The following is a 27,192-nucleotide window of genomic DNA, read 5'->3' as shown; positions in this document are numbered from 1 at the left end:
AAGATCATAAGATGACCAGATTCTGTGTAGGCACAGACCATCCCCCGACCCAAACTACTTTCATTAAGGAAATCCCCAAACTCGGTTCCATGGGCGACTCTGGGTCATCTCTCTGCAGTAGCTTATCTTAAAGTTTTAAGTGTCTATATGCTTATCACATTTATAAATTTTAAACTTATTGTTGTACATTGTTTTAAATGTTTGTTTTCCTTCTGGGATTGGACCCCCGAGTGTGTTTTATAAGCTGGTCTCCGACCGCAATAAATTATCAAAAAATTCTAGGATTCTTCAAGCCTTGTTGGAAGATTCAGGATAGATGAAAGGAAGTCCTTCTTCACATGTCGAACTGGGGAACTCCCCGCTGCAGGAGGCAGGGAGGACCAGCAACCTGGATGGCTTGGGAGGAGGATGGGATACATTCATAGAGGAAGAGAGGACTGTCGATGGCCGGTAGCCAGGAGGCCGCCATGCTTGTGAATCCCAGTTGCTGGAAACTCCAGGGGGGCAGAGCTGCTCTTGAACCCAGGTCCTGCCGAGAGGCGTCTGGTCAACCCCTGTGAGAACAGGATGCTGGACCAGATGGGCCACTGGCCGGATCCATCAAGCCCTTCTTAGGTTCTTTCTCTTGTCCCCGCCCTGGTGGTGGCACAGCCAGACCCCAGCAGGGCACTGGAGGTGGCATCGCCCAGGACGGGCATTTGGTGGAAGGATAAAGGAAGGATCCGTCCAGAGCAGAACCAAAGATCTGCAGAGTCGGAGGGACCCTGAGGGTCATCCAGTCCAATAAGCAGGAGTCACAGCTGGAGAACCGCTGGCCAGATGGCCACCCAACCTCTGCTAGAACCCCTCCAAGGAAGGACCCAATCCTCCCCCAGCCCTTTGTATAGCATTCTCTCTTACAATTTAGAATACTCACTTTTACGTCCTTAAGATATCAATGACTTCCCTTCTTCTCTTTCCACGGTTCATTTTACATATCATAATTCCCTGCATATTTTACAAAAACTATACCGTTCACTATTCCATTATTGCACCCATCAAAACTTATTTGCGCTGTTGAATTTATCTTAATGCTGTCAACCTTTTCAGCCGTACACAATTATTTCCTATACAGTACATTCCAAAACCTTTTCCAATCTTCTCTGAATGTTATGTTCTTTTTGTTCTCCTACTCTATATGTTAAGCCTGCCAGCTGCGCATATTCCACCAGTTTAAGCTGCCATTCTTCTTTAGTTGGGGCCTCACTCATTCTCCATTTCTGGGCTAAGAAAACACGGGTCGCAGTAGTAGCATACATAAATAACCTTTTTGGACACCTGGGAATTTCAGTCTGAATTATCCCCAACAGAAAAGACTCAGGTTTTTTTTTTGGGGGGGGGAAGTACTTTTAAACATTTTTCTTCCAATTCATTCTTGCTCCTTTCCCAATACTCTTTTATCCACCTTCCTCCCGCAGACCTTACCAGCTCCACGGTGCCAAAGCCCCCAGTGCCCAAGATGACTGGCTTCCCTCGCTGATCCCCGTCTTCGTAGAAAACAGGGAGCAGGTCCTGGAGCTGCAGGGGGTTCTGAGCTCCCTCCAGGAAGGACCCCCTGCAGAGAGAGAGAGAGAGAGAGAGAGAGAGAGAGAGAGAGAGAGACTGGGTGCCCAGCAGCCACGAAATCTCGCTGGAGGCTTTCCCTCCCCGGGGAGTGAAGATTCAGGTCCCTCCTCTGTGTGGGAAATGAAGAGGTCCCTCGCTCTCGTTGCCACCATGGCTAGCTGGAACAGCTATGCCCCAGACGCCCAGCCCCTGGGAAGGGCAGTTGCCGGTGCCCCTGCTTGTGGGCCCTTCGCTGGCCCCTTGCCAAGCCCCTCCCCACGTCTGCCGCCAGCCCTGCAGTGGCGACCCAGAGGCAGAAGAGACACAGGAGCAGAGACAACTCGAGCTCAACAGTGCTGACACCGGCTGGCAGCAACGCCACTCCAGGGCTTCAAGGTGTCTGTCCACCTGGCCCGACCCACAGATGCCGAGCTTGGCTGGAGGTCAGGATGAAAAACAGCTGCAGCTTCCCTGGGCCTCCAGTGAGGGACCCCACCTTGCTGTGGAGGGGGTCTTTCAAAAACAGGCAACCCCAGAGGGCTGGCCACTAGCCAGGCAAGGCGAGGCACCTGCCCAGGCTCAGGAACGCAGGGAGAAAGTGGCCAGGCAGGGGGAAGGCTGCCCTGGCACTCCCCACCTGGACAGAGGGCAAAGGGCCTGGCGTCTGCCTGGGAGAGTTGGAAGGGGCCCAAGGGGTCAAACTAGTCCAAAATGTGGGCTTCTTTCTTTCTCCACATCTGGGCTCCCTGGACCACCACAGGGGCCCCCATCAGCCCTGATGCCCCCACCCAAACCGCAGGAGTTTGAGCACTGACCGTCTGGGCTCAGAGAAGGGGGGAGCCTCCTGTGCAGCCGTTTCCCTGCGGGGAGGGGGAAGAAAAGGCGAAATCAGCAAAGTGAAAGGTCCCTTCCCAACCCTCCCAGCTCTTCCCAAACATGCGCCCACAAACACCCCCAGGCCCAAAGGAGCCCCACCCCCCACCCCAAACCACCCTTCCTAACTTTTGGCGACTCTCTTCCCCCAGCCTCTTCCCGGGTCAAGCGAGTCGTCGTCCTCTAGGGCCCCAAAGAGCCCGCTCTGTCCCAAAGGGGGTGAATTGAGTACACAGGCAAAGTACAGAAATCGGGTCACAGAATCATAGGAATGCAGAGTTGGGAGGGACCTCGGGGGGTCATCTAGTCCAGCCCCCTGCAATGCAGGAATGGGGCTCAAACCCACGTCCCTGAGATTAAGAGTCTCGTGCTCTACCGACTGAGGGTCACTTAAGCAGTTCTCAGATGGACTCTACCTCTTGGCAACATCCGCCAAAGGGACTGAGCCCATTCGTCTTGGCAGCGTGGTGTAGCGGTTAGAGCGCCAGACTAGAAGCTGGGAGAAACCAGGGTTCAAGTCCCCATGAAGCTCAGTGGGGGTGACTTGGGCCAGTCGCTGCCTCTCTCAGCCTAACCTCCCTCACAGGGTCGTTGTGGGGATAAAATGAGGAAGGGGAGAGCCATGCGTGGCTCCTTGGAGGAGAAATTGGGATATGAATGAGTTGCTCTGGGATGCCACCACAGCTCAAGGGGCATGACAGGATCCTGGACTGGGGCCTCGGGTGAACCCTTGGCAAGGAAGAGGAAGGACCTTGATGGGACCCCGCAGGCAGAGCCCACCCAATTCCACAGGAGGAACCCCCATCCCAGGTCCTGCCTGAAGGACGGGGCAGCCGGAAAGGGGTCAGAGGCCCCAAACACCCCCTTGCAAGGTGTCGGAAGACCCTAAATGCAGACCTCACAACCCTGGGACTTAGTATCCACCATCTGAGAGAGTTCAACAGCCCAAGCCACATTCCCACCCCCCTGACGTAGTTTTATTAGATTCCGCAAGAAGAACAGAACATGGCGATGGGCCTCCGAGGACACATGGCAACTTGTGGAACGAGGCCTCTGTTTGAAAACCACATCGATTTGGAAATTAAACGCAATTAAACAGACATTTGGTGCTTCTGCCGGGAGTGGGTGGGATTGCTGAATATTGATTGTTGCTTCTTGTATAAATAAGGGAAAACAATAAAATATGTTTGGGGGGGGGAGAACGAAGAGCATGCAGGCAAGACCAAGCGCCTGCTGGAGGAGAGGGACTGGGAGCCACATCTTTCCGTCTCTCAAGCCCCATTATTATTTTGCCTATTGAATGCTGGATGTTGCTTATGTAACCTTGGTATATTTCTAGTATTGAAACATGTTTTTCGTATGCTGTTGCATTGGCCATTGTGTTGTTTTGCTGTGTTATTACGAAATGGCTTCTTGCACAGTTTGGTTGTGTTCCTGATTCACACATAGAGCATGATTTTCAGCAACAAAGAAAATGAATGAATGACATAAAGGAAGGAAGGAAGGAAGGAAGGAAGGAAGGAAGGAAGGAAGGAAGGAAGGAAGGGGGGCCAGAATCTCTTCCTGCAAAGTCTTGCTGAACCCCAAAGACAGGTTGTGTATGCCTGCAGCTTCTACACACCGAGGGCCAGGGGACCCCAGATTTGGGTGGGGAGGGGTCTTGACACGGAGAGAGGAAGGAGGAGAGGAAGGCAACTCCTTCCACATAGAAGCCCCTTTAAAGGGGAGCCACATACTTACGTCTCTTGGCTGCACATGGGGCTCAGTTCCTGAAAGTCCCTGTGGGGAAAGGCAGGAGAGAGAGGAGATGTCAGTTTGAGATCCGCTTGGAGGCCCACCTGGGCTCAGGTGCAGACCAGGAAGGCCAAAGGGGGCGCTGGTTCTCAGCTCCTTCCTGGCAGTCAGGGTTGAAGGCAAAGGCGGATTTGGGAGTCCAGAGACCTTTGACCTTCAGTTTTCTGACTGAGTTTCAAACACCCATCCATGCAAATAGCTGAGAGCTGCGCCATTGGGGGAACTGTTATAAGCTCAGTGGCTCCCAAAGGCTTTCAAGCCCCCATCCCCCTGGCTCCATAAACTCACCCCCAGTGCCCCCGACCCTATTAAAAAGCATTATTCAGAAGAACAGCACTTTGCACGGCCCACTAAGGAAGGTACTAGCACAGCGGAATTCAAAGCAGCAACAATTAATTGCGCATTTATCGAAATCCCAATTCAAAGTACTTAGTTTAACTCGACAAAACGGATGAACTCAGTTCCGTGAGACCAGTTTTGCAAAGCCTGGTACTCAGTTAAACCTCCAGCGCCCGCCTGCTGCCCCCTTCCCTCCTAGCACCCCCCAGGGAATCCCCTAGGGAATCATTGCCATAGCTGAATTTGGGGTTCAGAAGAAGCTGGGGTGCACATGGATGGGGGACCCTCCTGAACTGTGAGGATGACCCCAAGCAGCCCCCTCGGCCCCTCCCTCCTCCCCACAGACGGGCTCAACCGGATCCTGCCTTACTCCTTGGCAATGGCAATGCAGGTGACCTCCTCCTGGGCCCGGCAGCTGGCTGTCCGGCGGATGTTGCTGCAAGAGAGGAGAAGAAGCAGCAGAGAAGGCCGTTCCCAGGGAGAGAAAAAGACAGAAGAATTAAGTCTACGCCAGGGATATTTTTAGGGGGGGGGGTGGCGCTGTGGGTTAAACCACGGAGCCTAGGACTTGCCGATCAGAAGGTCGGCGGTTCGAATCCCCGCAACGGGGTGAGCTCCCGTTGCTCAGTCCCTGCTCCTGCCAACCTAGCAGTTCGAAAGTAAGTCAAAGTGCAAGTAGATAAATAGGTACCGCTCTGGTGGGAAGGTAAACGGCATTTCCGTGCGCTGCTCTGGTTCGGCAGAAGCGGCTTAGTCATGCTGGCCACATGACCCGGAAGCTGTATGCCGGCTCCCTCGTCCAGTAAAGCGAGATGAGCGCCGCAACCCCAGAGTCGTCCGTGACTGGACCTAATGGTCAGGGGTCCCTTTACCTTTACCTGTGGCTTTATTCACAACTGCCTGCCAGGAAGGTGGGTCCTCTTCAAAACAGAGGGCCGCCAACCCCCCTGCTTGACCGCTTACCGCAAAGGTTTTCAACCTTTTTTAAATTTTTTTATAATAATATTTTATTGAAATTTTCACAAAAATAAAAATAAAAAAGAAAAATACAAAAGTAAAAAACAATTAAAAACAATTCAATCCTTCATAACATATCTTGCATTTGCTTGTTTCTCGGACCTCCCCACACCTCCCCTCTTTGTATTCCAATTCAATTTGTTTATTCAGCAAATCCTTTCCCTCTTTACCTTTATCTTAATCTTAATCTTAATATATTATAGGTTTTCAACCTTTCTGGGTCCACGGCTGCCTTGACCAACTTCTTTCTTTCTGCGGCACCCCTGGGTTGCGCCACCCCTTGCCTGCAGAGCAGACAGCCCCTCCCTTGTGGCGTGTTCTCACTCCTTGGGAGTCCTCTGGGCAGCCGCTGCTGCCGCCCCTGGTTTCTGAGCTGCACCCCCCCACCCGCCCCAAAGAGAGGTGCCTGCAGCACCCCTGACCATCATTTAGGGCACCCAAGGGTGCCAAGAAGGCGCACGGGTTGAAAACCACTGGCTTACCGGATGAGGGACAGCTCCCCAAAGTGGTCCCCGGCCTTCAGGACTCGGATGTGCTCCTCTTTCCCCTCCACGCTCCTTGTCACCTCCACCTGCAGATCCCAGAGAGTGCATGAAGCAGACTGGCAGGTGTGGGGCTGGCCTCCCCAGCTCCCTGCTGCCCCATGGTCAGTCGCCCTGGCATGGATGTGGCTGGCCAGGGACTTCCCTGGAGGTCACTGCAGGAGGCCTGGCTATCCTGCTGCTCTTTGGAAGGGACCTCCGAGGGTCATCCAGTCCAGCCCCCGAAATGCAGAGACTCTCGACCCTGCCAGAGCTCACATGCAAGAGACCAGCTGGGGCAGAGGCTGGGGGGAGAGGTTCTGGGGCTCTTGAGAGGCACACCCTCAGCCCCACACATGTGGAAGGATGTCAGTGAAGTTGTGGGTGGCGACACTGGGCATTCCCTCTTCAAGAAACTCTGGGGTGGAGCGGGGAGGACGAACTGGGACCCACCTGTCCACTGAGAATGAAGAAAAAGGTCCTCCCCTCATCTCCTTCCTGGATGATCATTTCATCCTGGGCGAAGGTGCGCTGGAGGGGGCAGAGAAAGGGGTGCTGCAGCTGGGCACCAGGTTACCCACAAGGTCGCCTCACCCCACTTGTGAGCCCCACTTGGCCGCTTCGATCGGTGGCACTGGAGCTGCCACAGGTGCCGCGGAATACCCATTCCACCTTCGTAAGAACCTGCGGAACTCCCTGCTCCTTGACGCTAAACAGACGCCTTCACTGTACTCCTTTTGACGCCTATTTTTGATTAGACAAACTCACCCAGATGCAAATAAAGAACAAAAACAGAACAAATCAATAACTCCCGGTCCCCCACACAGTTTATAAAGGATATAGGATGTCAATCAGCCCAAGGCCTGGTTGAAGAGGAACGGTTTTGCCTGGTGTATAATGAAGGTGCCAAGTGAGTTTCCCTGGGGAGAGCATTTCACAAATGGGGAGCCACTGCAAAGAAGGCCCTGTTCTCATGTTGCTGTGAATTTTTCTTGTTTTAGTGATTTAACTTTTGGTATTTTAAAGTATTGTTGTAGATTTTTCTGGATTTTAAAAATGTTTTTATAAACCGCTCTGAGGTTGTTTCCCCCCCCCCCTTATTTCTTTTATGAAATGAAGAAATAGGCATGCACAGAGAGAGGGGAAGGAGAAGCAGAGTCTGTGTGCCCACTGCCCATCCGTCTTGGCACTGGAGACCACAACTTTGGCAAGCTGCAGAGCAGGGCACTGACCTCCCATGCCAGGCCAGTAGCAGAGGCCCCCCCGCACCCGACATTTGATGCCCAGAGCCAGATGGAGCAGCAGCTGAATCCTACTGGGCATTTGACAGTGGCAAAGGAGGCCCTGGACGTGCCAAGGCCAGGCCTTCTGTGCCACCCCCCTCTCCTCTCCTCTGCCCACCCCCTGAAGCAACAGGCTCCTTCTGCCCAAGATAAGGACCAGCCCTTGTTACCTCCTCTGCAGAGTCCAGCAGCTGGGACAGGGCAGCATCTGACAGGCCTTGGAGAGGCTTCACCCTGGAAGAGAAAACAGAAATGCCCCGGATATCCCAGACGTGGAATCATAGAGTCGGAAGGGGCCCTCAGGGGTCATCTAGTCCAACCCGCTAGGATGCAGGAATCGCAACGAAAGAATCCCCCAGGCCAAAGGCAGCCTGCAAGCCCCAACATCAGGTGGGGTTGCCCAAATGTGGCGAGGAAATGCACTCGCCACATGCTCAGAGGTGCTCTCTCTTTACTGGGCAGTCAGTTCTCAAGCCCTAAAGGGAGCCCATCTGCCCTCAGGCCGCTGGTTTGTCCTCTGTCCCCACACCATCCCAGGCAGGCAGCAACCAGACCCCATGATGGGCGCTGCGGAAGAAGGAGGTGTGTGATTGTGTGTTTTTTTTGAGAGAGAGAGGTTTCACAACAGGTTTGCCCAGAGAAGGGAGCACCAGATTCCTGCTTGGAACAGCCGGGGGGGGGCTGTCCAGCTGCTTGAGGGGGGCTCCCTGGCCACCCTCACCTCCGCAGGCCGGCCAGCACCTCTGCCCTCTGCCGCTTGGCATTCTCGGTGATGATGGTGCGGTACGTCTGCCGGTCGATGGCCCATAGCTCCACCAGGGTGAGCGCTGGGGGGAGAAAAGCAGGGCTGGGGTTGCATTGAGGAGACAGGAGACCCCGACCCCCCCCCCCCGGACATCTAAGCCCCTCCCTGCCAGGCAACTCTGCACTGGCCCCGTTTGGAAAGCAAGAAGAGGCAAACCGCCCCCTGAAGAAAATGTGCGGCTGAATAGCTTAAGAAGAGCCTGCTGGTTCTAGGAATCTTGGTAGACTGCCTCTGGAGCTGGAGGTTAATAATAATAATAATAATAATAATAATAATAATAATAATAATATATTTATATCCCACCCTCCCCAGCCAAAGCCAGGCTCAGAGCGGCTAACAACAGTAAAATAATACAGCATTCTAAAATCAATTTATTATGAAATCAGTTCAAATCAAATTAATGGCAATCATTGGGCTGGAGTTCTGTGAGGATTACCGAAGGAAGGGGTCAGAGTGTGCTCTGGCCAAAGGCGTTGTGGAACAGCTCTGTCTTGCAGGCCCTGCGGAAAGATGTCAAGTCCCGCAGGGCCCTGGTCTCTTGGGACAGAGCGTTCCACCAAGTCGGGGCCACAGCCGAAAAAGCCCTGGCTCTAGTTGAGGCCAGCCTAACCTCCCTGTGGCCTCGGACCTCCAAGATGTTTTTGTTTGAAGACCGTAAGGTCCTCCGTGGGACATACCAGGAGAGGCGGTCCCGTGGGTATGAGGTTCCTGGGCTGTATAGGGCTTTAAAGGTTAAAACCAGTACCTTAAACCTGATCCTGTACTCCACCGGGAGCCAGGGCAAAGGGGGCCCCCATCTAGTCCATCACCCTGTTCTCACTGTGGCCGACCAGATGCCACAAAGGGAAACCTGCAAGCGGCATCTGAGCACAAGAACATCTCTCCTCTCCTGCAACTCTGCACTGGCCCCGTTAGGAAAGCAAGAAGAGGCAAGCCGGCTGTCAAGGGGTGTGGCGGTTGCTCGAGAGTAACCAGGCAAGACTCTGACCTATTCTTGGGGCAAACTATTTACAGTGAAGAGCGTCGTAAGTTCATGTCTGGCTCAATCGCTAGCAGTATCTGGGAGTGGTCGGTTTTTGTACCTCCCCTAGCATAAAAGTCGCGTCACCCCCAGCCTTTTCTGCCCCTCCCTGCGCCAAAGACTACTGCGCAGAATGGGCGCTGGCAAGGGCACACTTCCCGCCTCTCCAGCTTGCTCAGGCTCAGTGTTAAGGCTCTCCTTAGCATCCCCTTGCCCCTGCAATTCTTCCCCACTGGAGGTAGGGCTTCCCTCCTCCCCGGAAGAGATATTTTCGGAGGCTCCCGTTAACACAACTGTCCTTCTATCTCTTGCCTCTGAGTTGATGGCAGTTCCCTGACACTGCCCCCAGAAGAAAATGTCTGGCTGAATAGCTTAAGAAGAGCCTGCTGGTTCTAGGAATCTTGGTAGACTGCCTCTGGAGCTGGAGGTTCCATTAGACCCTCAGAAGGGCCCTGCTGGATCAGGACAAAGGGGGCCCCATCTAGTCCACCACCCTGTTCTCACTGTGGCCGACCAGATGCCACAAAGGGAAACCTGAAAGAGGCATCTCCTCTCCTGCAGTTTCCAGAAACTGGGATTCGGACGCACGGCTGCCTTTCAGAGGCGCCCCCACGACCCCCACGCCAGCGAGCCAAGGGGCCTGCCTGCCCACATCGCTTGCCCCGATACCTGCCCAGGGTGGGGGCCTCCCCAGCGCAAGAATGCCCCCTGCTGCACCACGCGCCTCTCCCCACTCCTGGCAAAGCGCAACTGACACATGCCAATGTCATAAATGCGCGCGAGGGTGTTGCGGAAGGGAACGGCAATTTCCAAGACGCGGCGTGGGCAGCTCTCTTGCCATTAACTTTCTCAAAAAAAAAAAAACCACCGTCGCATCTCGACTGGCAGCAGGCAGCATCACAAGAGGCCTGCCACGCTTCAGATGGATGGTAAACATGGCACCGGAAAGTCTTCGTTCCGGAACTAAAGCCAAGGGCTGAAACTTAAAAAGCAGGGCCTCCCCCCCCCCACAATGTTTCTGATTCCCCCCCCCCCCCAGCAATCTTCCAGAGACATGAGGGATGGGAGAAACAGGGGAGGCTGATGCAGCCTCTGCTCAATAGGTAGAGGATGCCATTGTATCATCGCTATGGCAACAGGACAAGGATGCCCCAGTCGGCTGGCTGGCAAAGGCAGGACCCACGGAGGAATTTGCCCGCCTCCTGGGCCCCAAACAGGCAAGAAAGCCGGCACTGGTGGGCAGGGATGGCTGCCCGGGGCAGAGACCCACTTGGGGCAGGCCCACCGCTAATGCAGGGGGCAGGGGGCTTGCTAAGTGGGTCAAGTCTTACCCAACACTTGGTTCCCTCCCGGCTCTCAGCCTAATTATTTCAGATAAGTGGAAACCGTTTCCCCAGCTGCTCCGCGTTATGAGGAGCTGTTACCGTCAAGTTATTACATAAAAGCTCACACTCCCCCTTTTGTAGCGCATTAAAAAACTTGAGTGGTATCTGGGGCACAAAAGCTTCTGCCTCAATATATTTGTTCATTTTTTAAGGCGCCGCAGGAGCCGGGATGACGTGCCGCGTTTGGGTTATTATTCTGGTTATTATTCTCTTAATTAAACCTTTTCAGGGAAGAGCAGCTGCGGCCACGGATGATGCCCTCGGCACCACACAGCCCCTGATCTACTCAGGGGATCCGACAAAAGGAACGACTTGTTCATGCAGCGCGGAGTGAAACTGCGGAACTCCCTCCCACTGGGGGAACCCATGGACTCCAACCAGGACGGCTGTAAGAGAGGATCAGGCAGATTCGTGGAGGAAGAGAGCGCGGCCCATGGCTAGCAGCCAGGATTACTATCGTTATTTATTAAATTTGTATTCTGCCCTACACCCGGGCAGGTCACAACATCTGGTACACAGGATGAGACCCTCCCTGCCTGCAGACTGTCTCCCCAGAGTGGAACATGCTCCGGTTGTCTCCCATTTGGACTATTGCCATGCGCTCTATGTGGGGCTACCTTTGAAGGTGACCCGGAAACTGCAACTAATCCAGAATGCAGCAGCTAGACTGGTGACTGGGAGCGGCCGCCGAGACCATATTACACCGGTCTTGAAAGACCTACACTGGCTCCCAGTATGTTTCTGGGCACAATTCAAAGTATTGATGCTGACCTTTAGAGCCCTAAACGGCCTCAAAGGCCCAGTAGACCTGAAGGAGCATCTCCACCCCCATCGTTCAGTCTGGACACAGAGATCCATCTCCGAGGGCCTTCTGGTGGTTCCCTCCCTGCGAGAAGCCAAGTTACAGGGAACCAGACAGAGGGCCTTCTCGGTGGTGGCGCCCTCCCTGTGGAACGCCCTCCCAGCAGATGTCAAGGAAATAAAGAACTATCTGACTTTCAGAAGGCATCTGAAGGCAGCTCTGTTCAGGGAAGCTTTTAATGTTTGATGCATTACTGTATTTTAATATTTTGTTGGAAGCCGCCCAGAGTGGCTGGGGAAGTCCAGCCAGATGGGTGGGGTATAAATAACAAATCATCATTATATTATTATTATTATTATTATTATTATTATTATTATATCACAATATCAAAACCCATAATAACAGCTATACTGTGCCTCCTCAGTTGAATCCCAGTTGCTGAAAGGCACAAGAGGACCAGATCCCGCTTGCCGAGATAGATGATGCTGATATTTACTTATATCCCACCTTTTCCCCCGACACGGAGTCAAGGAGGCTTACAGCTGAAACGGAAACAGCTAGATGGGCCACTGGCCTGATCCAGCCAGCTCTTCTCTTGCTCTTACACAGGGGTAGACAACCTAAGGCCTGGGGGCTGGATCCGGCCCAATCACCTTCTCAGTCTGGCCCACGGACGGTCTGGGAATCAGTGTATTTTTACATGTCCTTTTATTTAAAATGCATCTCTGGGTTATTTGTGGGGCATAGGAATTTGTTCATTATTTTTTTCAAAATACAGTCTGGCCCCCCACATGGTCTGAGGGACGGTGGACCGGCCCCCGGCTGGAAAAGGTTGCAGACCCCTGTGCACCTCCTGCCTTCTGGAGGGAGCAGGATTCAGAAAATCCCTCCCAGACACCCGGGAAAGTTGCAGTGGGACATGTGGGTGGGAAAGGGCAGGGTGGCCTGACCCACTCCAAGGGGTCAAGAGCAGCCGCAGCTGGTGTCAGGGGCAGAAGGGGGCAAGGAGGGTCCCAGGGACACCCCCCCCAACACACACGCATGCACACCGCCTTACCTGTGACGGTGGCCGTGCGCCGGCAGTTGTACAGCACAGCCAGCTCCCCAAAGACGTCCCCCGGGAGCAGGCGGCGGAGTTGGCGTCCTTTCTGCGTCACGCTCAGCTCCCCTTCTGCAACGGGAGAACAAGGGCGGGTTCACACATGCACACACAACACTCCTGTTCTCGCCACTTTGGAATCTCAGCACTTGTAGAAGCCGCTGCCGGGTGCCAGGTGGTTGGAAAATGTCTTGGGGGGCTGGGCAAAGGGTGGGAAAGAATCACAGAATGGTAGAGTTGGAAGGGACCCTGAGGGTCATCTAGTCTAACCCCCTGAAATGCCTCGGTCCAGTAGACCTGAAGGAGCGTCTCCACCCCCATCGTTCTGCCTAGACACTGAGGTCCAGCGCTGACGGCCTTCTGGAGGTTCCCTCCATGCAAGAAGCGAAGCCACAGGAAACCAGGCAGAGGGCCTTCTCGGTGGTGGCACCCTGCCTATGGAATGCCCTCCCACCAGATGTCAAGGAAATAAACAGCTGTCTGACTTTTAGAAGACATCTGAAGGCATGTTTAGGGAAGTTTTTAATGTGTGACATTTTAATGTATTTTTAATCTTTGTTGGAAGCCGCTGCCCAGAGTGGCTGGGGAAACCCAGCCAGATGGGCAGGGTACAAAATTATTATTATTATTATTATTATTATTATTATTATTATTATTATTATTCATCTCTGACAGGTGGACAGCTAACCTCTGCTTAAATTTCTCCAAGGAAAGAGAGGCCACCGCCTCTGCAAGGAGCACAGCTGTCAATGTTTCCCTTTTTTAAAGGGAATTCCTTTATTCCGAATAGGATTCCTCGCAAGAAAAGGGAAAAGTTGACAGCTGTGCAAAGGAGTCCACTCCACTGCCAAATGGGTTTTACTGCCAGGAAGTCCTTCAAATTTTTCTTGTAAGTTGAATCCATTGGTTCAAGCCCTCCCCTCTGGAGCGGGAGAAAACCAGTTTGCTCCATGAGACAACCCCTGAGATATTTGAAGATAGCTCTCATATCTCCCAAGAAAAGATCCCGGGAACTTCGGTTTCCCTTTGCAGGGACCCCCAGGGGTCATCCAGACCTACCCCACTGCAATGCAGGAATCCCAGCTGAAGAACCCCTGACAGGTGGCCATCCAACCTCAGCACCCGAAACAAACTACAGTTCCCGGGATTCTTTGGGGAAAGACAGGTGCTTAAGGGAAAGCACTCTGTAGCAGCTCAGGGGCACTCTCTTTTCCATCCATGGAGAAGGGCCTCGGAAGAGGAGCACGGTAGCCGCTTTGGTTTCCCAGCAGAGCCAGGAAATTGCTGCTGGTGTTCTTGTTAATTAAATGTGTATACGGCCCTATTCCCATAGATCTCTGGGTGGTTCACAACATAAAATCACAATATAAAAACCACAAAACACAGAATAAAAATAAGAACAAAAACATACACAAAAGAATCCCCAAAATACATTTTAAAAGGGCATCAGACGTCCATCAGAAAAAGGAACTTTTTCCGCCTAAAGGTGTCTAATGAAGGCGATTCCCCTTTAGAAAATCAAATGGAGCCCCTCTCCCTTTGGGGTGCTTCCAAACTCTAAAATTCTGTGATTTTATTGGTTTTAGGCAGGCGGGAAAAACCTCTTTGGCCCTGGGTGCAAGGAGGCGCAGCCAAAAATTTGGGGTGTGTGCGTGGAAGGGCCATCCCAACGCAGGCGCCCGGGGGGTGGGGGTGGCGCTGCCTGTGGATCATCCGCCCTCTCCTTTGGGTCTGGGGTCTTCCAAGCCAAGGAGGGCGGTGGGCTCTGGAGTGGGGGCCCTCTGCCGCCTGCTCACCAGCCACGATGTACATGGTGTGCCCGTCGTCCCCCTCTGCCACCACGGTGGCCCCAGGCTGGTGCTGCTCGGGCACAAAGCTCTCCACCAGCGGCTGGCTCTTCCCGTCCCCCAGGCACCGGAGGAATTCGCTGCGCTTGACCGCGTCCAGGATCAGGCCGGTGTCCCTGGGGAGGGAAGAGGAGGGAGTTGGTGGCCACCCCAGAATCACAAGCTGGAAGAGGATGTGTGGGTGGCTATGAGCCACAACAGCTCAGCCAGTTCTCATGTCCTCCTCATCTCCAGCCTGAGCAGAGCAGCCCCACCTGGCCAGGCCACCCAAGGCTTACCTGGGGGACTTGGGAATGCAGGGCAGCTGCCAGTCGCCATCGGAGTCCAGGGGCTCAGGGACTATGCCGTGGCCTCGGCTGCCCCTGCGGGCGTCTTCCACCGGGGACTGGTCCAGAGCACTCTCACCCGCGGGGTCCCTGGCCTCCTCCGAGTCCTCAGCTGCGGCCAAAGAGGAAGCAAGAAATGATAAAATTGTAACTTATTTTAAGGTAAAGGTAAAGGGACCCCTGCTCAGCATGGTTCATAGCTTCTCTGAGTTATTCAAGCCCCTCAGTGATCCATGAAGGGGTTCCAAAATTCAAAAGCATCAATTGATGCTTTTGAATTATGGTGCTGGAGGAGAGTGTTGAGAGTCCCACGGACTGCAAGAAGATCAAACCTCTCCATTCTGAAGGAAATCAGCCCTGAGTGCTCACTGGAAGGACAGATCCCGAAGCTGAGGCTCCAAGACTTTGGCCACCTCGTGAGAAGAGAAGACTCCCTGGAAATTACCCTGATGTTGGGAAAGATGGATTGGTTGGGAGGGGCCTGAGTCCGAAAGCCTGGAGAGCCGAGGCTGCCCATCACTGTGGACAACATGGAGCCGAACAGACTGAGGATCTGACTCAGTGTAAGGCGGCTTCCCGTGCTTCTGAAATCATAGAATTGCAGAGCTGGAAGAGACCCCCAAAGGTCATCCATTCCAACCCCCTGCAATGCAGGAATCTCAGCTAAAGCATCCATGACAGGTGGCCATCCAATCTCTGCTTAGAAACCTCCAAGGAAGGAGAGACCACAACCTCCTGAGGGAGACTGATCCACTATTGAACAGCTCTATCAGAAAATTCTTCCTAATGATTAGTTGGAATCTCCTTTCTTGTAACTTGAAGCCATGGGTTCGAGTCCTGCCCTCCAGAGCAAGAGAAAACAAGCTTGCGCCATCTTTCATGGGACAGCCCTTGAGATATTTTAAAATGGCTCTCCTCTCAGTCTCCTCTTTCCCAGGCTCAACATACCCAGCTCCTTCAACCGCTCCTCATCAGGCTTGGTTTCTGTGCCCCCCCCCAAAAAAAACCTCTCCTTGGTGTGCCGTTGAGGGGAGTTCTGCATTTGGGGGCAGCCTCAGTAGGGGCTCCTATGCCTTAAAGACCTATGGGGCAGGAAGAGCCGTGGGTCAGGCACCTGTTGAACGTAATGCTCCAAAGAACATCAGAAGCGTCTGCCAGGTCAGGCCAAAGGGGACAGCCCCTATGAGAGGGGGGGAGTCTCTGCCCCAAGGCAGAGGCAGCCTAGAAATCCAGACAAAGGAGCCAGAGGCATCAAAGACAGTCGCTGCTTTGACTGCAAGGCAAGGTCGGGGGGGGCAGATTACGTGGGGCACCCCCTAGGTGGCAGGCTGGGTGACGGACAGATCTGACCCACAGGAAGAGATTTAGGAAGAGCCACTTGGCAGCAGAAGGGGCGCCCTTGGAAGGTGGTGGATTCTCCTTGGTCACAGATTCCTGCATCGCAGGGGGGTGGGCTGGATGACCCTTGGAGATCCCTTCCAGCTTATCAGTTCTACCGTTCTGTGATCCACTGCAGATCTTTACACAGACATCCGTCACTCAGGGATTCTTGAGCTGCAATTCCGGAATTGCAAGGGGTTGGGCGAGGGGGCGCTTGAGGGTCCCGACTCCCAAACCCCAAGATCCTGAGACATGCCCATCCCCCCCCGGGGAGCCCTCCTGCACAAGCCCCATTGAGATGAACGGGAGCCCATGACGCCGTGCTTGTGCAGGAGAACTTCCTGGCAGATCAGGTCCCATTGTGATGAACGGGAAGGCGCCAGAGGTCTCGGAATCCCAGAAGGATCTTCCATGACTTCTGTGCGGAGGGCAAGATTCTTCCACAACCTGTTGCTCTTTCCGTGGAACTCCAGAGAGAGAGAGAGAGGCGGAAAGGGGGCGCCCCCACCTCTTTCTGGGGCCCCCCCTCCTCTGACCCACACAACCCCCCCCCTGTCCCGGGTCTCCTTACCAGCCTGGGGCAGCGCCACGCTCTCCAGGAATTCTTTCTCCTCTTGCAGGCGCAGATCCCTCAGGTGAAGATCCATCTCCTTTTTTCGGGCGGGGGGGGGGCAGATTTCAAAAGGCGTCAACTCCGTTTTCTTCGAGGCTGTCAGGAAACAGAAGAGTGCTGGGGAGGGTGAAGAAGACGCCCCCCCAGTAGTTCCCCACTGCCACTGATGCCAGCTGGGGGGGCAGTGGCACCATTTATGCCAGGGACCCTCATCTCCCCAGGAATCTCTGGGACACCCAGCCAGGTATGGGGCATGGGAGTCTCCAGCAGCAGCGCCCCACAGGCTCTCTCCGTCCCGCCAGCACCCAGAGCGCCCCACGCAGTCCCCCTGCCCCACACTCCGTGCCACCCTCCCCAAGGCGGCACCTGTAGCCCAGCTCTCAAGCGCTGCCAAGCGCCCGGGTGCCTCCGCTCTGCCGCCGCTCCAGCTGCCGAGTGAGGGGCTGGTGGGCGAATGAGTCACCCCAGTTTCTGTGGGAGGGGGGAGGGGGGCAAGGGGGCGTGCCAACATCCTCGCTTGGGCATGGCTGCCGCGCCGCTAGCTCCCTGCCCTCTGAGCTCCTCCGCCAAACATGATGCCAACCTGTTGCCAGGGCAACCAGCCCAATTCCAGCGCCTTTCACTCAAGCGCAGGATTCTCCCCAGAGAATGCGGGGTGGGGGGGAGGGGGAGGGCAAAGCAAAGTGGGGGGAGCTGGGGGGGCTGGTGGAGGGGGGCATCCGTCCTGGACTGGGGGGGGGAGCAGGGGGGGCAAACTCTATCGCTGATTTAATAGGAGTGGGAAGGGAAGGGGGGGTGTTTAGTGGAGCCAAACACTTTCCCCATTCAGTCATATCGCAGAATCAGAGCATTGTGAATACGAAGGGGCCCGGGGGTCATCTAGTCCAACCCCCTAACTTATCCTAAAACACCCACCACCACAGAGAGAAAGGCAAGGCAGGGGTGACCCAGGAGACACAGCAAATCCTCTCCCCCCCCCAAGAGGCACCTGTATGCCAGCAGGTGGCTTGAGGCAACCCTGAGGCAAGTGGCAGATGCCAGGCTGACGTGCCAGGGCCACAGAGGCAGCCACAATTCGGGGTCTCAGCCTGGCCACCCCCTCCAGAGTTTATTCCGAGAGAGAAAACGGCGCAGGAGACTTCCAGAAGTCAGCCCAAAGGAAGGGCCAGCGGTCGCTCCGGCGCAGAGCACCTTCTTGGCATCTAGAAGGTTGCCAGCTCACAGGGCCAGGAAGTGCCCCCTACCTGGAACCCTGGGAGAGCTGCTGCTGCTGCTGCTGCGGTCAGTGTGGACAAGACTGAGAGGCTTGACTTAGCTGAAGGCAGCTGCCTACGAGGTAGCAAAGGAGAAGAGGGTGCCTCTGAGCATGTCAGAAGCACGAGAGCTGTGGGGCAACCAGGTGGCACCTTCCAGGGATCTGGAAGGGGTTTTACGGGGGGGGGGGGCTAAGTCCCAGTGCCTCCTGTCAGAAACAGATCTGGCCCTGGCTGGGCAGGCAGATGAAACTCCGCTTGGGACCAACTGGATGCCCTCAAAGGAGCCCTCAAAGCTCTGCTCAGCTCTCCGCCTCTGGGCCAGGCCAGGTGTGAGGGGGCACCTCCATGCCCTCCAACCTTTCTCCAGTGATAACAGGGACACCCCATTCTACATCAGGAAGCATCTTCTGCCTTTCATCATATACACACAGCGATCTGTGGCCTCTCTGCGTCCCTCACAGGGTTGTTGTAAAGGGAAATGTGTGAGCGAAGTGATCATGTGCAATGCCCTTAAACACAGATAAATGGAATGAAATAAAACTGTGAGCTGCCTTGAGGCTGCCAGGGGAAAAGGTGGAATATATTAATAACACTAATACTAATGGAAACTATGAGAATGAGCGTTTCCTTCATCTGGAGCACGGAAGTTATTTTCAGGAGAAACAGGACTCCACTTCCCCACCTACACACCCAGCCACCACTTTGAATTGTTCTCTGTGGAGGAGGAGGAGGAGGAAAAAAGGAAAACCAAGATATTCCGGGATCAAATCAGAAACTGGGACAGCTTCTGTAACTCCGGGGCTGTCCCTGGAAAATTGGGACATTTGGAGGGTCTTGCACCCCCACCCAGAAGAACATGAGGAGACCCTGCTGGATCAGGCCAGGGTCCCGTCTAATCCTGGTCTCACAGTGGCTGACGGGATGCCTGTTAAAAAGGTCAAGGACCCCTGGACGGTGAAGTCCAGTCGAAGGCGACTCTGGGGTTGTGGCGCTCATCTCGCTTTCAGGCCGAGGGAGCCGGCGTTTGTCCACAGACAGATTTCTGGGTCATGTGGCCAGCAGGACTAAACCACTTCTGGTGCAACGGGACACCGTGACGGCAACCAGAGCGCATGAAAACGCCATTTACCTTCCCACCACAGTGGTACCTATTTATCTACTTGCACTGGCCTGCTTTCAAACAGCTAGATCTCTCAGCAGCCTTTGACACCATCGACCATAACATCCTTCTGGACCGTCTTGAGGGGCTGGGAGCTGGGGGCACTGTCATACAGTGGTTCCGCTCCTTCCTCCTGGGCCGGGTTCAGAAAGTGGGGGGGGGATGAGTGTTCAGACCCCTGGGCTCTCACTTGTGGGGTGCCTCAGGGTTCCGCCCTCTCCCCCATGCTTTTCAACATCTACATGCAGCCACTGGGAGAGATCATCAGGAGGTTTGGGCTGGGTGTTCATCAGTATGCGGATGATACCCAGCTCTACCTCTCTTTCAAATCAGAACCAGTGAAGGCGGTGAAGGTCCTGTGTGAGTGTCTGGAGGCGGTTGGAGGATGGATGGCGGCTAACAGATTGAGGTTGAATCCTGACAAGACAGAAGTACTGTTCTTGGGAGGACAGGAGGTGGGCGGGTGTGGAGGACTCCCTGGTCCTGAATGGGGTCACTGTGCCCCTGAAGGACCAGGTGTGCAGCCTGGGAGTCATTTTGGACTCACAGCTGACATGGAGGCGAAGGTCAATTCTGTGTCCAGGGCAGCTGTCTACCAGCTCCACCTGGCACGCAGGCTGAGACCCTACCTGCCCACAGGCTGTCTTGACAGAGTGGTGCATGCTCTGGTTATCTCCCGCTTGGACTACTGCCATGCGCTCTACGTGGGGCTACCTTTGAAGGTGACCCGGAAACTACAACTAGACCAGAATGCGGCAGCTAGACTGGGGACTGGGAGCAGCCACCGGGACCACGTAACACCGGTCCTGAGAGATCTGCATTGGCTCCCAGTACGTTTCCGAGCACAATTCAAAGTGTTGGTGCTGACCTTTAAAGCCCTAAACGGCCTCAGTTCAGTATCCCTGAAGGAGCGTCTCCATCCCCATCGTTCAGCCCGGACACTGAGGTCCAGCTCCGAGGGCCTTCTGGCGGCTCCCTCCCTGCGAGAAGCAAAGCTACAGGAAACCAGGCCTTCTGGGTGGTGGCACCCGCCCTGTGGAATACCCTGTTGGCTATTTGCGGTTTAGTAGCGCTGCAGAGAGCTTGCTGGGGAGACCATGCATTAAAAAGGGACTCAAAAAGTACTTAAACAAGGTTTTAATTACAAAAACAAAAACTCCTTAAACACTAAATACATCAACCACAAACGTGACCCAACCACCAACCCATCCCCCAGGGTGCTGCTCCTTATATACTAGACCCAATTCCTGACGCAGCTTAATCAATGCAACTCAGCAGCACCTGCTATGTTTCACAGCTGTAAAGCTGGGTCTCGTTATTTTGCTCTGGCCCCTTAAAGACATACACATCGAGTGGAACAGTGATGAACCTTTACATTTCAAGAAACCATTCAACACACCTTTCCACCAGATGTCAAAGAGAAAAATAACTACCTGACATTCAGAAGACATCTGAAGGCAGCCCTGTTCAGGGAAGTTTTTAATATTTAATGCTGTATTGTTTTTAACGCTCGATTGGGAGCCGCCCAGAGTGGCTGGGGAAACTCAGCCAGATGGGCGGTGTATAAATAATAAAATTATTTATTATTATTATTATTATTATTATTATTATTATTATTATTATTATATTGGAATTTATTTCATCCTTCCTCCGTCTTCAGCTTCACTGGATGTCTGTACGTTTCAGTGTTAGGAAAGAGGAGGGAGAACAACTTTCCTCTCTCCACACCTTGTGTAATTTTTGAGACTTCTAACATGTCACCTCTTACTGAGAGCTTGACAAAATTCAGGACGGCTGGAGCTTGGTTTTGAGGATGCCCAGCTGGGCAGGGGCTGGAAGCTGCCCGGTGTGCCTTGTGCCCTGAGAGAGCAGCGCTGGGTCTCCTCCTCTGGGCGTGAGCTTGCTAAGCCGGCTCTGAGTTCCAGTTCTCCGTCAGGAGGACTGAAATCCCCTCTGGCCCCAAAGGCTTTCTGGGAAATTGTATATAATGAGTTAAAGAAAATGTTTAAAAGTACTTTTGTTAAAAAACCAGAAGCCTTTTTACTGGGTGAAGGGATTCTAAGTGAAGATAAAAAACTGTTTATGTGTGCAACAACCGCGGTAAGAATTCTTTTAGCCCAAAAATGGAAACAACAAGAAGTACCAATGGAAGAAAAGGGGTAGAGGAAGATGATGGACTTTGCGGAACTGGCGAAGCTGACGGGAAAAATCCAAAACCGGCAGGATCAAGTATTCTAAAAGGACTGGAGTAAATTTATACGATATTTGAAAGATTATTGTAAGCAATTAACATTGCTTGCTGGGCTGTCTGAAGACTTGTAATGAGAAATTTTCTACCTTTCTACATCTGTTTAAATTTTGAGTCATTCTGTAATGAGTGCAATTAGAATTGGAAAATGATATAAATTTAATTTTGAAAGCCACGAGGCGGGAGGGAAGGAAGCTGATAGGCGGTAAAGTGGATAATGATGATGTGAATGCATATAATTAAATGGAAAATAAATAAAAATTATTTAGAGAGAAATGCCCCTCTGCCCCCTCCCCAGGCTCCCAGCTGCTTGCCTTCTGTTGCTTGGACCAGGGCAGAGACCTTTTAATGGAAGGCTCTTGGCTGAGACTCCCTCCCCCTGGGAAAACCAAGCTGTGGGGGCACCCCCCCTACACATAAGGGCTTTCCTGCACATCCAAGGAGAATGTCTCAGAGACACACAGGGGAGACCCCAAGACCCCTGGAAACATTGGGGAGGGGACACCTGCCCCCCACCCGAGAGACCGCCAGCCACTTCTGGGAATCTCAGCTCCAAAGTCTGAGCCACATGCGCCTCTGAAGAGCCCTGCAGCAGTGGCTGGATCAGGCCCAAAGGGGCCCCTCTAGTCCAGCCTCCCAGCCCCCCAGACGCCCCTTCGGAAGCCCAGGAACGGGGTGCAAAGGCAACAGGCCTCCCCTCCCCGCCTAGTCGCCCCCAGTCCCCTGCCTCTGACGCTGGAGGGCGAGAGTCTGCCCCGGGGTGGAAGCGGGGTGCCCTCTCTCCCCCCTGCGCCCACCCTGCCCTCTTCCCCCAGCCCCCCAGCCCCATTCCCTGCCCTGAGCAAACCTGGGGGGGTGCCATGTCAGCGCTGGAATCTTCCAAGTGTCCCTGAGCTCCTGGCCGGACACACCCTGCCTGCAAGTTAGGCATTAACTCGGGAGGTGGACTGCCTCTCCTCCCCCTCAGAGATGCCTCTCCAGGAAGAACTGCCTCCGCTGGCGGCAAGGAAAGGGTGCCATGCACACAGTGGGGCCCCCACAAATGGCAGAACCAGGAAGGGGTTGCCATGACCAAGCCCAGAGGGGGTGGCTCAAGCTGGCAAGGGGTCCCAGCTCCCTTCTGACTGCAGCAAGGCAGGGGGTCCTGCCCCACAGCTCCACTGACATTGTCCAGCCCGCCCTGCGCTCCAGATGAGAACCTGGTCTGTCCAGTCCAGCAGTCTGCTCTCACCACGGACAACCCAACACCCATTGTGGGAAACCTGCAAGCAGGATTCGAACACAAGACCAACTCTCCCGTCCTGCGGTTTCCAGCAAGTGGAATTCCAGAAGCATCACTGCCTCCGACCGCAAGGAGCTTTACTGCCACACTGCATGAAAAAGTCCTTCCTTTTACCTGTCCTGAATCTTCCAGTGTGCTTTGCAGGCTTGGGAAAGGGTCTTTTCTGTGGTGGCTCCTCAAATGTGCAACTCTCTTCCAACTGAGCTGCGTCTGGCTCAAATCTCTCTGCTACTTAAGTCCCATCTTTTTCTGCAGGTGCCGGCAGGAAGGGAGGCCTGATTGCTGCTGCAACTGCTTCTGCTTGCAATTGCTCTTCCCGGCTGTTAAGGATTTCATGGTCTTTACGTGTTTTTTATTTGCTTGCCTGTTGTAATTCTGAGACTTGGGGGATATAAAATAACCAAACAAACAAATAAAAAGGGCAGGCAGCCTAAAGCACACAGATAATATAGTCAAGTGTCCAATATAAACAAATAGCATCCTAAAAAGGTGCTGGCTACTCTCTCAGTTATGAGCATTTTTGGTAAGACAATATATTTTCAATTTCATTGTTCTGCATGGGACAATGACAATAAAGATATCGTATATCGTATATATTCTCATTTGTCCCACTGCCTTGCAGTGCATCTCCAGAAGAAGAAAAGGCTCCGGAGTGAATCCTACGCAAATCCAGAGTGGAGTCCCTAAGGCGGTTGGGGGGCGCCTTGTGCGCCTCCTTCCGGCAATTCATGCAGCCAAACTGGTGCCAAATATCTTGCTCTGCTTTCCTTTGGACCACATCAGGGAGGGTGAGAGGGGGGGGGTCTTGTCGCCAGGGCAGCCCTGGACCTCCAGACACACAGCCCAGATCCCTTGGGTGATGCCATTTCTCCCTTCTCTCCCGGGACAGACAGGTGCCAGCAACCATATTCTCACCACCGCCATATATTATGCATGCTGTTCTTCTGTATTCTGTTATTCAACAAGTTCATCTGTCTCCATGTGTGTTTTCTAAGGTTCAAAAGCCCAAATTGCTTCCGTTACTCCTTTCAGCGGGGAGAAAGAACAGGGAAGGGATGGCTGCCACTGCCGCTTCCTAGAAATCCCAAAACGGTGCACGGATCTCTCAGGCAACCGTTCCTTTTCCAACCTCCTTCCTCTTTCTTGTTGGGGAAATCGCTCTGTTAGCTTCACCAGGGTTGCCACAAGACAGCCAGAGGGCTCAGCACCAGTGGGTTGGACTACAGGACCCTTCAGGTTTAGGATTCTCTGTTTCTCTGCTCCCTTCCTCAGAGGGAGGGAGGCACCTGAGTTTTCTGGATCAGGCACAGAGATGTCTATGGCCGACCGAGATGCCTTTGGGCCTGTCTCTCAGCACACGCAGATCGGCAGAGACGGCACACAGCAATGTCTGGTGAATTTAATGCCAATTTCCCCCCTTTAAGAAGTAGCCAATGGACTATTATGTATGACTTTTGTGCAATTGCACTAGATGCTCAGGGTTACTTGAATATGCAAAGTGTTTCCAGTTTCAGATAACCAGACTTCAGCTTTTGACCAAGGATGCTCAAGGAACGAAGACTTAATTAACAGCTCACGGCTGATTTGATGGTGCAAAAATGTTTTGCTCCTTTTTGTTTTGGTTTTGTACATGAGTTGGACATTGTGAAAACAAACTTTCAATATAATAATGGTTGAGGGTTTTGTATGTAATAAAGTTTTATAGTTGAAATTTAACTAGTATTTCTAATCGTTTCTAAAAATGAGAATTGTATTGGATACTTCATTTTTTATAATCTTTCCTTTAGAGAAGCTCTCAAGCTAAGTGAAAACTAATAAAAGTGTAAAAGTAAAAAAAGAAGAAGAAGAAGCAATGTCTGGTGAGCTTTCCTACCTGAACACAACTCTGGTCTTTAGGCTCTCCTGCAGATCCAATTCATTTCCATGGGGCTTGCTTTTTCCCCTCGTATCTCGGGCAACTTGGGAGGCAGTTCTGGAATGATCGGGGGGCACGGGGAGGTGTGAGGTGTGCTTACATTTTTATTGTTGAGTAACTAAACTCTGTATAGTTAAAGCTCTGGTTTTCCCAGTAGTGATGTATGGAAGTGAGAGCTGGGCCATCAAGAAGGCTGATTGCCAAAAAATGGATGCTTTTGAATTCTGGTGCTGGAGGAGACTCTTGAGAGTCCCATGGACTGCAAGAAGATCAAATGCATCCATTCTGAAGGAAATCAGCCCTGAGTTCTCACTGGAAGGACAGATCCTGAAGCTGAGGCTCCAAGACTGTGGCCACCTCATGAGAAGAGAAGACCCTGGAAAAGACCCTGATGTTGGGGAAGATGGAGGGCACAAGGAGAAGGGGACAGCAGAGGACGAGATGGTGGGACAGTGTTTTCGAAGCTACCAGCATGAGTTTGACCAAACTGTGGGAGGCAGTGGAAGACAGGAGTGCCTGGCGTGCTCTGGTCCATGGGGCCATGAAGAGTCGGACACGACTGAACAACTAAACAACTAAACAACAACAAACCCTCTACAAAAATGAACATTAAATCAAAACAGAGAGGAGCAAATGCATGCCTAGAGGCTGGCACAGTCACCGTGTCCACAGACAAGAAGATGCAGAACAGGAGCTTTTTCTTCCACGGTTGAAGAGAGTTTTAAAAGGTGTTGATCGCCATCCATTTCATTTCTGCAAGTTATGCAGCCGTGCCGCACAGAGCAGAAATCTAAATTAGCCGCCGCTCTCTTGGAGGAGAGGATCTTGCGGGTCAATTTTTCAGCAGTTGCTCCTTGCCATAATTTCTGGTGCCAGGGAGCCAAAGTCAAGTAGGCAGCCACCCTCTCGTTCTCCACTGAGACCTCCTGAGCATCATAAAGTCTTGGGATTTAGCATCAGCCCTGACCCTTTCCGAGTTGCCGATTCCAAGAAACGGGATCTCATTCCTGTACGTTAACAACCCCTTTTTATTGCCAGGGTCTGTCTGCATAGCTAGTTGTTTGAATAAGTTGAAATAATAATAATAATAATAATAATAATAATAATAATAATAATTGCTAGTTGCTTGTTTGCATGCAAGTTTGGGAGCAGAGCTAAGCTCCTTTTTGCCCTCAAGCACAATTTGATGGATCCAGAAGACCAAAAAAATTACTTATTCCTTATTTATTTTTATTTTATTTAAATTTCTACACCACTTAAAACCTTTAAGAGGTTTACAAAAGCATAAAGCATTAGCATAAAGAAGTGTTTAGAGCCATTCAAAATATTATTAAAATCAAATAATAACAATAATAATAATAGTTTATTATTTGTTCCCTGCCTATCTGACTGGGTTGCTACTCTGGGCAACTTCCAGCATATATAAAAACACAGTAAAACATTAAACCTTAAAAAGCTTCCCTATACAGGGCTGCCTTCAGATATTTCCTAAATGTTATAAAAATATTATAACCAGAACAAACTTAGTTGGTCTCTAAGGTGCTACTGGACAATTTTTTTATTTATTTCAACTGCATCAGACCAACATGGCTACCTACCTGACTCCTTACTCATCTCCTTAACATCTGATGGGAGGGCATTCCACAGAGTGGGCGCCACTACCGAGAAGGCCCGCTACTGAGAAGATAAAACACGTGTAATGTTGTTGTTGTTGTTGTTGTTGTTGTTGTTGTTGTTGTTATTTTATCTGTATCCTGCCCACCTGACTGCGTTGCCCCAGCCACTCTGGGCGGCTTCTACATGTAACTTCTACATGTGTGGATAGACTTTTCTAAACAGAAAGGTTTTGAGCAGGTGCTGAGACAGTGAAGGCACCGGCTTGAGGTCAACAGGCAGGGAGTTCCCAAGCGCAGTTGCTGCGCTATCAGAAGATCCATTCCTTACAAGCGCAAAGTGGATCTGATGTTGCACCTGTTACCAGTGCCAGCTCAAAGCACTTGCGGGGCTCATGGGGAGTAAGGCGACCTCCCAAGGGCTATATAAACCGACCTTGAACTTGACTCAGCTGCAAATGGGGAGCCAGTGCGGATCTCCAAGCACTGAGCTGCGTGCTGATTGGCTCTCACACCCGCCAGCGATCCTGCTGCAGCTTTCTGCACTGACCACAGCTCCTGGACCCAGTGCCAGGGAGGCCTCCCATAGGGTGCACTGCAGAACAGCTGTTCAGTATAAATCAATATTTTGCATCATTATTCCTTCATTGCAGCGGGTTGGGCTAGATGACCCTTGGAGCCCCTTCTCTTGTTTTTTTCTCCGCCTCCTCTAGAGAGATAGAAAGCAGAGGCAGGCAGTTGGCTTGTGACTGGCCTGAGCTGCTGGCCCTGCGACAGGCTGGCAAGGGAGAGAGCCTTCCCTGCGCCCTTTGGATAGGAACAAGGTCCCCTCGGGTCATGCAAAAGCTTCTGTGCTGAGAGGCGGGAAAGTCTAGAGCTCCCCCTAGGGAGGAAAGAGAAGCAGCAGAGAGATCAGCTTCTGGCCATTGCATTTGCAGAAGATCCGCTGCAGCAGGAAATCCAGTTTTGTGTTTCCTTTGGCGATCCCTCGTAGCCAAGTAAACACGGTTTTAACAAGGAGTCCGTAAGT

At 52.6% G+C, this 27,192-nt stretch overlaps 1 protein-coding gene across 3 annotated transcripts in view; it reads right to left on the bottom strand.

Annotated features, from left to right (window-relative positions):
- Positions 1–26,178, bottom strand: part of LOC310673856 (cGMP-dependent protein kinase 1-like) — a 35,853-nt gene extending 9,675 nt beyond the window's left edge. The window contains exons 1-13 of one of the 3 annotated variants that reach the window (XM_083432597.1): positions 26,148–26,178; positions 16,648–16,785; positions 14,649–14,808; positions 14,320–14,486; positions 12,482–12,595; positions 8,133–8,238; positions 7,582–7,645; positions 6,582–6,659; positions 6,090–6,178; positions 4,961–5,026; positions 4,198–4,236; positions 2,400–2,444; positions 1,465–1,594 (exon numbers count right to left, since the gene is read on the bottom strand). In XM_083432597.1, coding sequence (XP_083288723.1) covers positions 1,465–1,594; positions 2,400–2,444; positions 4,198–4,236; positions 4,961–5,026; positions 6,090–6,178; positions 6,582–6,659; positions 7,582–7,645; positions 8,133–8,238; positions 12,482–12,595; positions 14,320–14,486; positions 14,649–14,808; positions 16,648–16,785; positions 26,148–26,163 — 1,212 coding nt within the window. In that variant the 5' untranslated portion in view covers positions 26,164–26,178. Of the gene's footprint in view, positions 1–1,464; positions 1,595–2,399; positions 2,445–4,197; positions 4,237–4,960; positions 5,027–6,089; positions 6,179–6,581; positions 6,660–7,581; positions 7,646–8,132; positions 8,239–12,481; positions 12,596–14,319; positions 14,487–14,648; positions 14,809–16,647; positions 16,786–17,055; positions 17,240–22,199; positions 22,300–26,147 lie in introns of those variants that run through there. The other 2 variants (XM_083432598.1, XM_083432596.1) reach the window with 2 other exon arrangements.
- Positions 26,179–27,192: the final 1,014 nt, after the last annotated feature.

This window comes from Podarcis tiliguerta, assembly GCF_965153285.1.
Source record: "Podarcis tiliguerta genome assembly, chromosome: 3".
Lineage (NCBI taxonomy): Eukaryota > Metazoa > Chordata > Lepidosauria > Squamata > Lacertidae > Podarcis > Podarcis tiliguerta.
This window is presented reverse-complemented; position numbering and strand designations above follow the sequence as displayed.